This window comes from Xyrauchen texanus, chromosome 45, assembly GCF_025860055.1.
Source record: "Xyrauchen texanus isolate HMW12.3.18 chromosome 45, RBS_HiC_50CHRs, whole genome shotgun sequence".
Classification (NCBI taxonomy): Eukaryota; Metazoa; Chordata; class Actinopteri; order Cypriniformes; family Catostomidae; genus Xyrauchen; species Xyrauchen texanus.
In genome coordinates this window covers 17,068,315-17,083,266 of record NC_068320.1, presented here as the reverse complement: position 1 = coordinate 17,083,266, position 14,952 = coordinate 17,068,315, and the positions used below count along the sequence as shown (strand labels likewise).

The following is a 14,952-nucleotide window of genomic DNA, read 5'->3' as shown; positions in this document are numbered from 1 at the left end:
TTTCTGGTTTTTAGAACAATGGAACATCCTGTACAGTCCATAGATAAAGTGATTGCTAATAAACTGGGCACAGTGTGAACTTCTTACATCCACAAAAATTACTATTGGATGAGTATGTTTAAAGTATTTGCAAAAATTATAAACTATACATTATAAAGTTATAACTTAGTTATATATTTTTCTATCTAATGCACTTATATTTAAATGTAGTTTGATTTTCCAAAAACTCAAAAAGCAAAAAATAAGAAATTGTAAATTAACCTTGGTTTTCAAGAGCTGTGAGTTAATTTGAGTGAAAATAAAGTAAAGCATAGTTTGCATGTATTTTATACAACATTTATGTAAACATAATGGGATATAATACAAAACAAGTTATACACTGTGTAGTACCATTTCATATCAAAAACACTATAGTCACAATGAGTGCTGTCGATAATAAATAAGTGATCATTATCAGAATAATTTAACATGTGCTTATGGTAAAAAGTTCAAATGGAAATTTAAGAACGGCTATTTTATATGTTTAGATGCTTAGCCTGAAACTGAAAATATCTACAGGGTTACATAAGTCATCATCAAAAACCTCAAACCTTTCGGGCTTTCAGATCCCATTATCCAAAAAATTCAATGATGATCTGAATTACAGAGAAACTCAATTTACACACAAACCACAATATTCACTGGGAGAAATACCAGTACTCAAGTTGAGTCATTGTTGTTGTGCTTTATAAATGAATAACTCGTTTGAACAGATAATCTGGGATTCAATCACATTACGAATAACCCAATCACTTCAGAATGTGTATTTAAATATGTAGGTGTACATGACTATTTAACATAGAATAGAGATAGATAATTGCACTGTGTGCATATAGCAACATAAAGATTATTCTTTGCACTAAGTGCAAATAGTATTAGATACTATTTACACTCCTAATTAAATATTAACATACAGTATCACTGCAGTGTGTGTTTATTGTGTTTATTTAGAGTCCCACAGACACCTTACACCAACCCCTAAACCTAACCCTAACCTTACTTTACCAACACATACAGTGGTTTTACTACAGTAACCATTGTATCATCAAGGTTACAAAATTAACACCATATTGCTGTAGTGACAAAATTATTAATTGCATTAAAACTATGGCTTCTGCCAAAAAACATGGTTACTACAATATTACAATACTACAATAAAACTATGATTAATTTGACCTCGATCAAACCTTTCTATCAACTCCCTGACCTTCACCATAACCAAATCACTGGTGAAATCAACCTTAATATTAATTTTTATTTATATTATATGTAGTATTAAAGGAAATATTAATAGTGGAAACATGATGGCAAAAAGTGGGAAATCAGGAGGAATTGAAACAGAGTCATCCGCATGAGAAACACACATCATTATTGTCTGACACACTTCACCATTGCAGCCATAACACTATGAGATTTGAGTGAAAATAGTTGTGCTGCGTACCAACTTCTATTTATACCTAGTTCAAATAGTCACTTTTTTATTATATAATACAATGTTAATAATAATATGATATGACTACATTTATGTGATTTACTTGAACTTGCTGTTGTAAACACCACTAGGGCAGTGGTGGCTCAGCGGTTAAGGCTCTGGGTTACTGACCAGAAGGTCAAGCCCCAACACCACCAAGACACCACTGTTGGGCCCTTGAGCAAGGCCCTTAAACCTATCTGCTCCAGGGGCGCCGTATCATGGCTGACCCTGCACTCTGACCCCAGCTTAGCTGGGATATGTGAAAAATAAATAATTTCACCATGTATATGCAGAAATGTATGTATAATGTGTGACAATTTATCAATTAAATTAAATTAAATTAAACGTATGTGACGCACCAGCAGTTATGTGATATTTTGGATGTTATGATATTTGAAATTTACAAAAGCTTGGTGGACATGATTTTGAAGAGGTTAAATTGTGTTAATTTAATTCCCCTTCGACTCAAATCATATAATAATTGTACCACAATCAAGTGAAGCCACTACTTGGGAACTTAATGTACAGTACAAGCAGAGGTGGTTATGTTAAGGTGCACTCACTCCTCCCTCTAGTGGACAGTAATGTAACTCATCAGCCCAAACTTTACACGTGCTAAACGTACAAGAAAATGTGCATTAATAATATTAATAATGATTGGCTATACAGGTAGTGCTTGGAACTTAAGTGCGTTAAGACTGTATGATTATATCATGCATTATGTGAAATGGATCCAAAGCATGAAAAAGCACGATGCTCCAGTTTGAAACAAACAGTATGCATATATAAACAAAGTCTGTGGCATCACGTATGAGAGTTTGTGTGCTTAATTCGAGACTTCAGAAGTGGTTGGTGGACTCTCAGCGCGCCGCGTTCTGCTCGGGGAGGGGAGAGAAAAGAAGGTGGAGGCGAATGAGGGTGATAGATAGATAAGACGAGACAACACCCTAAACCGGTTTAAAGTATATTCCCAGCGGCTGTGTTAGTGCTTGAGACCACGACCATGCGAATGCAACGGGTCGTGCAGAATTTAGGCCCAAAAGTTCGGAGCAGCGCAGAGCCATGCGTGCGCCTTTGTTTGTTTTGCGCGTTTCTAAGCGATGATAAAGTGAATTCGGGTAGTGTTTGAGGAAGCAGCCCTTAGAGTTTGCTCGCACAGGGTCTGGATGTAGCTGATTGGAGTAGCAACAGTCAGAGTGGGTGATCAAAGGGAGCAGGGTAGACACTCTGAAGTGGGTTTTCTACGTGTGTGTGATTCTTCAGCGGCCATGTTAACCAAGAAACCCTGCGCTGCTGCTGCTGTCTACCCGACTGGTAAGGAACCCCGTGTCCGGATCTCAGAGGGCGGCGAATATCCCGAACCGTTCGCCGGGCACGCTTACACTCGATTGGAATTTGGACATGGATTATTTATCTGGTTTAAATGCCCCATAACGCTTGCAAGGCTGGTAGTTTTACGTTTCATTGCCCTCCGTTGCCTACAGTGGTCGGTACGGTATCTTAAAGCCCCGGTTTTCAGGAAACACCATTAGAAAGACGTTTTTCTATTCAGTGAAGTCTTATTTTTACGGTGAGAATATATTTAACGCGCTTTAAATTATATATTTTGAGGTAGTTATATAGTCTGGTGTTTCAGCATCAAAGGGTTTCGACGTGCTAATGTTAGTTTTCGATTCGCTAAAATGATTAAACCTCTGCCTTTCTCACATATTACTGGTTCTCTTTTAATTTTCACAATTGATTTGCACATGTCTGATGTATTGAGATCAACATGCAGGATGTGGGGCCACAATTGTTCTCCTGAACACTAACTGGATCAGCTATAACCATCTTCGCTTTTTTTTTTAATTTGTTTTTAATTTTTTTTTTTTTAATACACATTGTGATCCACAGATATTATAAAGCAATTGCATTATATATGTCCAGTGTAACATATTCCAAAACCATTCTCGTTTCTGCAGGCAAAGGGGGTGAGATTTGCCAGCTAAAGGCTTCCCCCGGACTGGGCATCGGCTGTCCCCGGGTTGGAGCAGGGACTGAAGCCACATCACCTGTCACATTACCCCCTCTCAGGAACAGCAGTTCTCTCACGGTACAAAACCTTTCTTACTTACACTTTGTAGCAGTGCATGTCTATTTCTTTGTTCTCACAAGCTTGCTACAATGTGGCAATGTGAATTTTTGATTTGTGCATGGGTGAAGAACCCCTTATGGTCATTACAGCAGGAGGTGCCATGTGTTTTTAAGAGCCTTAAAGCAGTGATAAGTAATTAATACAGAATGCAAACCAGTTTTTGCTTTCCGACATCATTTGCATACATGTCATTGCATGTACAGTAGGTGACTTTATGAAGGCAGCCATGTTTAGTAGGGTGTAGTATAACCAGATTGGATGTCCAGTTTAGTCTTGCACCAGGGGGGCTTCATTTGAATATAACATGGATATAGCCAAAAGCAATCTAATGATTGAATCAGGTTCTGGCTATTTTTCTTAAAATAAATGTGCTTTTTTCTTCTTCAAAGAAATCAACAAGACATTGACAACAGTTTCAGGGTGCTTTAAACCTATGCAATCTAGTTAACAAATTTATCTTAACAACATACTTAGAAATGACTGAAACCATTTGTGTGTAATGAGCGTTGGTAATGCTTAGTGGCTCCAACATAGTCATTGGCTAATGTATTGTGTGGAGAGGTTGCCTTTAGTGGGGGATGGGCAATGCTCGGGCCATCAGTTTAACCAGTATGCAAAGTTGAGTTCTGCGATCTTGTGAATTTCCTTATGTAAATCAATACATCCAAAATCATCGTCCTTTGAGTCTGCGTGGCAAGGAGTTTTGCATGGTATAGGGACAATAAACATTATCTTCTATAGAAAATAACTCCATGTAATGCATGAAAACCACATCTTGATCAACAATTTGTTGATTAGTAACATTCAAATAATTGCATTTTCTTTAAATGTATCTTCTAAATAAAATGCAAGAATTGAAACAATGCCATTTATGACTAAGTAGACTGCATTGGAGTTCTTTATTTAGCTTTCATTCTAATAGGGATAAATATAGACCCAGAAAGCCCAGGCTTGCATGGTAGGCTCATTTGTATGTGTGTGCTCTCTTACAGGTCAGAGAGGTCCTGCCACAAATAGTTAGTAGAACCGGTCTTAGCTTTGTAATTGCAAATCTTGCTTTTAAATCAGGGGTGAGGAACCTTTTTTCCATTAAGGGCCATTTGAGTATTTATGAAAATTATTTGCAGGCCATACAATTGCTTGCAATTTCAGATTGTGGGTTGAAATTAATTTACGCTTTGCATTATATGCTTACACACCAAAAACACCAAAAAGCTTTGTCTATTATACAATATTTTGTGTTGTTATCATTTAAAATGATTTTAAACTTTATTTGAAAGGAATTTGTATTTCAGGTTAGTTGAATCAAGGCCATTTTTTGGCTTTTCAAATTATTTGAGAAATGCTTCGCAGGCCAGCTAAAATGGTCTCGCGGGCCTTATACGGCCCTGAGGCCTGACGTTCCCCACCCCTGTTTTAAATCATAAATATATATGTTATAACATATAATAACATATTTTCCTGAATATAAATCATGTTTTTTTTTCATCATCTAAAAGGTCCTGCAACTCATAGGCAGAAGCGACTTATTTATGCAATTTGTACGTAATTTATGTCAGCCGGTCAAACAAACCTCACGCTAAAACGCGTATGCTACAAATAAATGAAAACATCGGTCATAATAGAAGCATTTTTATTCAGCCAGTTTAGATATTGTGTCTATCATAACATTATTGTTCTATCAAACTCTGGACCGCTGTCAAACGTGTGCCTATAAAATTAAGTTTCATCACTCTCTTACTAAAAACATTCAGTCAGTGAACCGGATAATCAGTGGAGAGCAAAGAGGGTTGCAAATTTTAGAAATAAAAAATAGATAGACAGTCGCTAACATCAATAAATGAATACAATACATAGAATAAAATCTTCCTCTGAAGCGCATATTCTGTCAGCCAGAATCAAAACTTCAGGATCAGAAGTTCCTCTGATTCACAAATCATGATGGTCACTCCATGACAATCCAAGCAGGCGATCCCGGCCATTTAAACTGTCAGGAGATTGCTGCTCACGCTGGATCCGCATGAGCGTTTGAATGCAACTTCAAAGTAGGAAACAATCATGATTCCTAATGATACTAAAGGTGGCTGCTTTGGGGGAGGGTATCCCCCATAATATTAGGATAAACCCATTTTCTACAGTAAACTAGAGGCTTGTCATCTTGCAAGACATTACTGTAAATTCTATTGCACGAGATTGGGCCGAAGGGAGAAATATGGTTGCATTTTGATTGTGTTTTAAGAGTAGATTGTGTCAGAGCCTTTGGATTTAGAGTTCAAACTGGGTATTATTCTTTATCTTTATTTGAGGTCCAGAAGGCCATCTGAAGGATTTGAGATTGGTTCAGATGAAAGAAGATCTGTAAAAATCAGAAGTCTTGTATTGGTCTTTTATTCTGTTAAAACTTGGATTATCACGGTCCCTGAAGTGTATATGGAAATGCTTGGATTAAACAATAAAGTACAATTAAGTGGATTATGGTGGGATTACAATCCGTAACAACTGCAGAAATAAGCACTAGTCCATTAAATCTATCACTCTAAAAAAGAAAAAACAGAACAACAGTAATGTTAAGGGCAGTCATGTTTGATTTCAGTTATATGTTTTTGCTGTTGTATAAAATGAAAGGGTTGACACAAGCCACTGGCTGAAGCAACAGGATGTCCTTGCAAATACAAGATGCAGATGTAATCACATTAACAAGGAAGCAAGCATCTTTCATCGCAGGAGGTTTAGGAAAGCAGGAAATGCATGTCTAATGTCCTTGAATAAACAAACAAACTTCCAACAAACAGAATGCTGGAAAACATTAAATCACACTTGTATTAAAATCGCATGAAATTACACTCCACACCTTTTTAAAAAACGTGGACACCAGATCTCTTGGACCAGTTATTTAACATTAAAAGTTGAATTATGAGAAAATTATTTGAAGAGTGGATCCAAAAGAACCATAACACTATTTTGATAAAACGTAAGAGTCCAGTCTGTTAAATCTTTGCATAATTTTTTTTCTCATTCTGTACATTTAATCTATGTAGACTTCATGATTATTGATTATGTGTGATCTGTGGACTTTAAACAGCTTAATTCCTCTTGATCCTCTGAGAACAGACTAGGAGGATTAAAGGTGCTATATGTAATATTTTTACTGTAACAAATCATAAAATGGCCATAATATGTCATTAGGGAAAATGCTAAGTTGAAATACTGGCTTCTCCAATAACAATGCTACATCCAGTATATTCTACTTTGAAGTTTTGGCCTGTGTGATCCCGCTTACTGCCCACTGACCAACAGTATTTCGACACTGCCTGGCTGCCAGATTTTAACAAGTTTGCGGGCAAACAACACTGCGTGCTGCAGCCATGGAAGTCAGCAAACGAAGTGGATCAGAGATAACAGATTCCACCCGACCTAAAAGCCTCGCTATCCGTCTAAATCCACCATGACCAGAGGCGTAGTAAAACAAGGATTAATATAGGAGATGCCTTTGGAAGATGAAGACAGCTTAAAGACCAGAAATCCTTAAAAATGGATGCTGAGTTGGCTAATTTGTATGTCAACACTCTGGCAACCAGCATGAGCTTTGAGTCTGGGGCGGGGCAGACAACTCTCCAATATTTAGAATTTGAACTGCAGTACCATTTCAAACACTTGCTGTCAATATTACATATAGCACCTTTAAGTTGTACTCTGTCAAAGAATCTATTGTCTTGCATTTGGGTTAATTTTACTTAAAGGGCACCTATTATGGCATTTAAAATGTTCCTAATATTATTTTGGGAGTCCCCAACAACAGTTTTACATGCATGCAATGACAAAAAACACTTTTGTTGTCTTATAATATGCTGATTTGCTCACCGACTCCCAAATGATTCGTTCAACGACTCATTTTTCCAAACCCCTCCTTTGCGTGACGCTAATCTGCGGTGATTGGTCAGATGACCCAGTCAGTTGTGATTGGTATACTCTGTGCAGAGATTGTCGGAAACGGAACGCACATCACCGCTTTGTAGTAAAAAAATCAAAATCAGAGAAGGAATTTGAGTTGAATTATGTTAGCGATCATAGCCCAAAGTTCGGTGGTAAACACCCAATCAGTTATTGTTTGCGTTAGCCCAACGCATAAACATATTGGTAAAGCACTGCATTACTACAAGTTATTGCTCTATTCTTTATGACAACTCCAATAACATCGACAAACATTTCACATATTTCAAAAAATTGACATTGGAGACCTAGAAGCTGCGCTGAGCGTAACTTACACAACACACACAAATACTTATTAAGCATGCTAAAAAACACATAAAAGCAACAATTATTAATAATACTTACAGTTTGTGATTCGGAGGAGGAAGCTGATCCAAATAAACTTGGTACTGAACCTTCCTTCAGTATCAACCGCTCGCTGAATCCACAGTTGAAAGCATTCATGTTCGTAAAGCAATCGTCATTAAAATGACGCGAACACAGCACAAGGTTCGGGCTATACTTGTGTGGTATAGTGGTAAATATAAACTCTAGCCACTGATTCTTCACATGCTAGTCCCTGGGCAGTGAAAAAAAGGTCGCTTTTGATATGCACTTCAGAACACAGCGTCTTGTTGTCGACATGATGTTTTCAAGTTTTCCCTGGTGTCTGCGCGCGCAATGAGTGGGTGCGGACAATTTGATAATTTTTCGTTTTGACGTCACAACGAAAAGGAAAATGACTCGTTGGAAAAACGATTCATTACATTGACTCAGAGTCGACTCCTACTTTTGAGAGACAATAACTTTTTTTACAGTGAACTTTCATATATAAAACTTTGCAGGATGTTTTTGTTCACTTAAATCTATGTTACACACTACATGAAAGGTAATTTTCAAAATTCCATAATAGGTGCCCTTTAATAATAGTATGCTTTTGGGCAAAAAAAGGTGGAATGAAATCTATGAAAACCTATTATAGTGAATCATGGAAAAATTATTAGGCACTCAGCTCTGTTATTTGGCTTGGAATACCATTCTGTTGAGAGCTTTGAATACCTTGCACATTATAGTAGATAAGTAGGATCCTGAACTACCACTGGCAGGATTGGAATGACTTCGGTCACATTTACACCTTGCATAAACATGCATATTTGGTGATCGGATTGCTATTGGATAGCATTTGAACATGTTATATCACTCATGTAAATGCCCCCAAGATGCATTGTGATCGGATCACCGAAACCACATTCGGGTGGTCAGGGACGGATTTTAAATTACTTTTAAAAGGAGGCGTAAATGCAAATGTGTTTTTGTTATCCGTATACAACTATGTAAGTAATTCAGTATGTGATGATAAGGTTACGCTGCAGTCATCCGTTGTTAAAGTGCTGTGTTGCCGTTTCTTGCCTTTTTATGTTAATTCTGCCATTGCAATGTAAAGAACGCAACTGACACTGCCGTCTTGTAATCTTTTCACCCAAACAATTAAAATATCCCATGACTTATTCCATCGGAATACACTTGGAATATCTAATATCTTGTCTCTCTCCTAAAATCCCCACTCGCTCACATCTCATCTGTTTTCTAATCACTGTGGCTTGTGAGACATTTACATAAAACCAGGCTTCATTTGTGTGTTTCAGATGAGAAGCATATACAAAGCACTGAACACAAGATGAATATCATTCAGTTTGCTTCGGCAACCTGAAATTTAGCTTTGGTGGCCCCCAAACATTTTTCAATAAAGTAAAAACCCTGACTGCCAAAGTGTTTGAAAGCATTTGAATTTATCCATCAATATTTTTTAAATTCCCTAAAAGACAGATAATCTTCAGTTACCACAGCCTCTGATGTAATATGTTAGTAATTTTTTTTTTCAATCTATATCCGATAACGGTGGAGATGCAAGGTGTTAATGCAGTCCAGCTTAAGAATATCCAGATACTATCTAGAAATGAAATGCTAATGTTAATACAAGGTGTAAATGGGGCTTTAGAAATTCAAAACCTTCAAGAGTTTATAGTCATGTTTACCTATGGCTGTCTATTTTGTGACAAATCAAGACTTTGTGTGTCATTTTTATCAGTGCTGTGTGTCCTATATTTGGGAAATAATCTTCAAATGATGTTTCTTGTTTATGTTTTACCTTTTCCAGGCTGGAGGCAATAAGCACACAATGAACGACCATCTGCACGTTGGAAATCACCAGCAGATCCACGTTCAACAGCTGTTCGAGGAGAACAGCAACAAACGGACAGTGTTGACTGCACAACCCAATGGGTTGACTCCTGTGGGTAGGGCGGGTTTACCCATGCCTGAGAAGCAGCAAGAAAGCAGCCAATGTCGACAAGGCAGCTCAACCTCCATCAAATCAACTGAAAGCAAACCAAAGCCAGCACCCTTGACTCCTGAGCAGGCCATGAAACAGTACATGTCTAAATTGACAGTATTTGAACACCAGGAGATCTTCAGCTACACTGAAATATATTTTATTGGTCCAAATGCAAAGAAACGACAAGGTGTAGTTGGTGGTTCAAACAATGGAGGTTATGATGACGATCAGGGCTCCTACATTCATGTACCCCATGACCATCTAGCATATAGGTATGAGGTACTAAAGGTCATTGGTAAGGGCAGCTTTGGCCAGGTGGTGAAGGCCTATGACCATAAGAACCACCAGCAGGTGGCCTTGAAAATGGTCCGGAATGAGAAGCGATTCCACCGCCAAGCAGCCGAGGAAATTCGCATCCTGGAGCACTTATGCAAGCAGGATAAGGACTCCACTATGAATGTCATCCACATGCTGGAGAACTTTACATTCCGCAACCATATCTGCATGACGTTCGAGTTGCTCAGTATGAACCTTTATGAGCTCATCAAGAAAAACAAGTTTCAGGGCTTTAGTTTGCCACTAGTGCGCAAGTTTGCACACTCCATCTTGCAGTGTCTTGACTCCCTGCACAAGAACAGAATTATTCACTGCGACCTCAAGCCTGAGAATATCCTCCTGAAGCAGCAGGGGCGCAGCGGGATAAAAGTGATAGACTTTGGCTCCAGCTGCTACGAGCATCAGCGGGTCTACACTTACATCCAGTCACGATTCTACAGGGCCCCAGAGGTCATTATTGGCGCTCGGTACGGAATGCCAATTGATATGTGGAGCTTAGGTTGTATCTTAGCGGAATTACTTACAGGGTACCCTCTCTTGCCTGGAGAAGATGAAGGGGACCAACTAGCATGTGTCATAGAGCTGCTGGGTATGCCCTCCCAGAAGCTACAGGATTCATCTAAGAGAGCCAAAAATTTTATCAGCTCTAAGGGATACCCCCGCTACTGCACAGTCACATCCTTACCTGATGGCTCTGTGGTGTTAAATGGGGGAAGGTCACGCAGGGGCAAACTCAGAGGTCCACCAGGAAGCAGGGACTGGGTAACAGCACTTAAGGGCTGTGATGACCCGCTCTTCTTGGACTTTCTCAAACAGTGTCTAGAGTGGGACACATCCCTGCGTATGACCCCTAGTCAGGCCCTCCGCCACCCATGGCTCAGAAGACGCTTGCCAAAACCTCCCACTGGGGAGAAAACCACTGTAAAGCGGATCATTGAGGGTACTGGTGCTATTTCGTCCATCTCCAAATTACCTCCCCCTTCTGGCTCAGCCACAAAGTTAAGGACTAACCTGGCACAAATTACTGATGCAAATGGGAATATACAACAAAGGACAGTGTTGCCAAAATTAGTCAGTTGAACTGTAATTTATTTTTTCTTTTAAATGGGGATTTTGGAAATTGTGCAAACTGAGCTTTCAGAAGTGTGGCATTTCTAGGTATAGAGGTTTAATTTATATCCACCAGCTATGAACTGATTTGTAGCACCTCTTTGTTGGATTTATTTTCTAGAAACTTTAAAATGGCCAAGAAAGGGGGAACAACACTTTAAGTTTTTATCTCAGGGCTGTGTAGAATGCTGCTTTGAGGGAGCATTTATACAATCTGGTCTATAAGAACACAAAGTCCCACATGGTTTAATACATGCATCTTGTAGCATAAGAAGCAAATGGCCTTGCCACAATGAAGTAATGGACATTGTTGTGTTTGCTTCTGAAATTTTAATCACAACACTATGATCCTGTCAGATAAATAGCATGTTAATGGATGAGGATTAAAATGCATTTACTAATGCATATCTGAGGCCTGTTTCATTTTCCAGCATTGCTTTCAAAATCAAGATGATAATTTATTAACATTTTAAGAGACTATGGTAAGAAAATCAGGTCATAATGGAGAAGTAGATGTTGCAGACTGTTATGAGGTAGCAGAGGGAAACAATGTTTACATGATAGACTTGGTATGTGCCTATAAATCTCTTGACATTCCTTAAGAAAAGAAATTAGGAAAAGAGAGTACACTAAAATGGACTGATGGCAAGTTTAAAGGAATTTATGTGGTTTGCCTGAGAGGATACCGTTGTCGGCAGTAATTGACATGTGTATGTTTTTGTTATTGTATAAGCTATTCTCTGGAAGAGTTCCTTTTGAACATGTACTGTCCTTGAAGGAAAAAACTTTGGTGCTTTGCCTTTTATTATTTATAAAGTATTTTTATTGCTTGAAACGTAACACTCATGGAACAAAACAGTGTTGTTTAATTGTTTTAAGTGAAGACTGGTAGCCACGTAAGTTAAGTTTGCAGGTTAGAGTCTTGAATCTTGAATTGCTTTTCCTATCATATCTGAAATTAATAATTTTTTGCAGTGACTAGATTGACTTGGATTTATATCATAGGAAGGACACTACATTTTCTTACATGTGAGCAAATATTGATGCAATTTTAACATATATATGAGATGGTCAAGGCTATGGCCGAATGTGACTTTTGAATACATTTTTGAAGCAAATGTTTTAACCACTGAGACAAGGCAGTTGTTAATGTTACATACTCCGATTAATATGTAATGATTGTACAACCCAATCTCATGGAAAGTCATACAGAATTTATTTATTTACAGAAGCAAGTAATTGTCGCATATTAGAATGGAACGATGTCTAGCGACATCATTGGCTGTAGTGAAAGTTGTTGGAATTAGACATACAAGTTAGCCAAATGTACAAATGTCGTACGAATCCTGACGATTTCGCCTTGAAAGTGTGTTGGATTGTATGGACTTGCTAATATCAGACCAGAGTTTAAATTCTTAAAGGTTGTTCCCTTTTTAAAAATAATGTTACAAATACATTACCCCCCCCACACACACACACACATATTAGAACACGTCTGAACACGTTGAGACATGGGAAGTATAATTTGACTGACATGGGTGTAAAAGCATTGCTAAAGTTAAACAATAACAATAGCATTGCTATAGTGTATCAAGTAGTATATCAGTAGAGAGTGACTTAATGTGTAATGCACAAGAAATATATCTCCAAGTACTTTGAGACTCTACTCTAGCAGGAGGTAGTCCTGCTTGTTCTCAACCAGTCTCATATTGTGGGGATGCGAAAGGGGTCAAACCACGGGCTGTCAGGGAGTTCAGCAAAGCTGTAATGCTCATGTTGATCCCTCATCCCCTCACTAGAGACTGGCACAGTGCCCACCAAGCCTGCTGCACACTGCTCAGGGGCTAGGGGCCCTTTGGACACCCATAGTGCTTTACAGATGCAGAAGTATCCTGCCAACAACAGCAGGCATTTCATAATGTACTTTATACTTTTTTATTGTTCTGTGAATTGACAGCAGTGTGAATTAATTTAGCCTTAAGTTTAATATAATGTGCCTTTGGTTATCAATGCCATTCATTTCATTTCAAACAATGAAACTCCCTTCCACTTACTTTAAAAAATGAATGGTGATTCTCTTACACATGTTTGAGCATCGCCCAAAGATACTCCCAAAACCTCATGAAATGGGACTTGGAAGCAAGTGGCAGCAAAGATGAGTGGTTTTACATGCAGTTATGGCCCTTTTTTTTGTTTTTTTCCCCCAATGATTTTAGAGGAGATTTGACCTTTTTCCAGAAGGGATGTCTTAGTAAGAGACAACAATCACATCAGATCTATACAGATTTTTCTCAAGTAGAACAAGTGTCTTCACCACTGCATTCATGTTGTCTTAACATCACAAGTATTAAAGGAAATCCATTTGGTTAATTTTATTACTACAGAAATAACACATTTTAAAATTTTACCTCAGACTGTTGTAATATTCTTGTACTTTATGAATCCAGGGCATTTGGTACTTACCAAAGTGCATTCCTTTCTGTGTTAGTGGCTATGAGGGAAAAAAGCCAGATTTTCTCTTTTTACATTATACAATCTTCTGTGTAGAGGCAAGTACTGGGTAAGGAGGTTTGCGCTCTATTCTGCAGTCACACAACCTGTTTAAATGTCTGACAGATGTAGCATACTTCCAAACCTCTGTTGCTTGGTCAGATGTATCGCAGTGAAAACCCAGAAAACCAACAGCAAATCAGTTGTCATCCCAGTGTGCAATACAGTGGTAGTATTGTTTAAGTTGATCGAAGTACTTGACTGAGAGTGAGATTTTTAAAGGATGTGCTTTTCACAACTTCTAAATGTATGCCCTAACTCTTGAATCTATCTACCCACTGTCAACTTCGGTCAGTCCTTTTTTAAACAAATCTTTAACAAAGAAATAAAGTTAACATTTGTTTGTATTCAGCCACAAATGTAATGTACATATGTGAATTTGTTGAGAATTGGATGTGGTTGTGTACATATGTATAATGTTATAATTTTGTGATATGCTGCTGAAAACACTACAAATATTGCTGTAGTGGGGGGTTAATATTGGCGGCCAGTTTTATGATACTGTATTGTACAGCTGATTTGAAGAAAAGTTGTTGTTTTTTCTAGTGATCATTTGTTAAATTTTTATTGTTGTGGCTGGAAAATATTAATAATAAAAGTTTTAATGTTTATCTTTACAAAATACTGATTGTGTTGAAATCTTTTAGGAGCAATATGGAAATACTTTAAATGCAAAAGTTTTTTTTTTTTGCATAAATCTGTTTTCCGGAGATTCCCCAAAACATGAGAGATTTTGTACCGAATACATTTCAATGACCAGGGCTGCATTTCTCAAAAGCATTGCAAGCTTAAGTTGATTGTAAAGACCATTGAATCCAATGTTTCTATGATCTGCTTAGGCTTACGATGCTTTTGGGAAATGCTGCCCAGTTCTGTTGTCGTTTTTAGTTTGCACATCATCCTTCTCCTTGTGCTGGATTTTTTTTAAATATCTGATTCATGCAATGATTCATGCGACCGACAAATTGATACCATTAACTTTCTCCGTCATTGTGGTCCAAGCCT

General features: G+C 37.9%; 1 protein-coding gene across 2 annotated transcripts; it reads left to right on the top strand.

Moving 5' to 3' along the window:
- Positions 1-2,381: 2,381 nt before the first annotated feature.
- dyrk2 (dual-specificity tyrosine-(Y)-phosphorylation regulated kinase 2) lies at positions 2,382-14,523 on the top strand. 2 transcript variants are annotated; one of them, XM_052118996.1, is made up of 3 exons: positions 2,382-2,827; positions 3,475-3,605; positions 9,775-14,523. In XM_052118996.1, exons 1-3 carry the CDS (start codon positions 2,782-2,784, stop codon positions 11,365-11,367), a joined length of 1,770 nt encoding a protein of 589 aa, XP_051974956.1. In that variant the 5' UTR covers positions 2,382-2,781; the 3' UTR covers positions 11,368-14,523. The 2 variants fall into 2 exon arrangements, with proteins under 2 accessions (XP_051974956.1, XP_051974957.1); XM_052118997.1 differs by lacking the exon at positions 2,382-2,827 and adding an exon at positions 3,014-3,083.
- Positions 14,524-14,952: the final 429 nt, after the last annotated feature.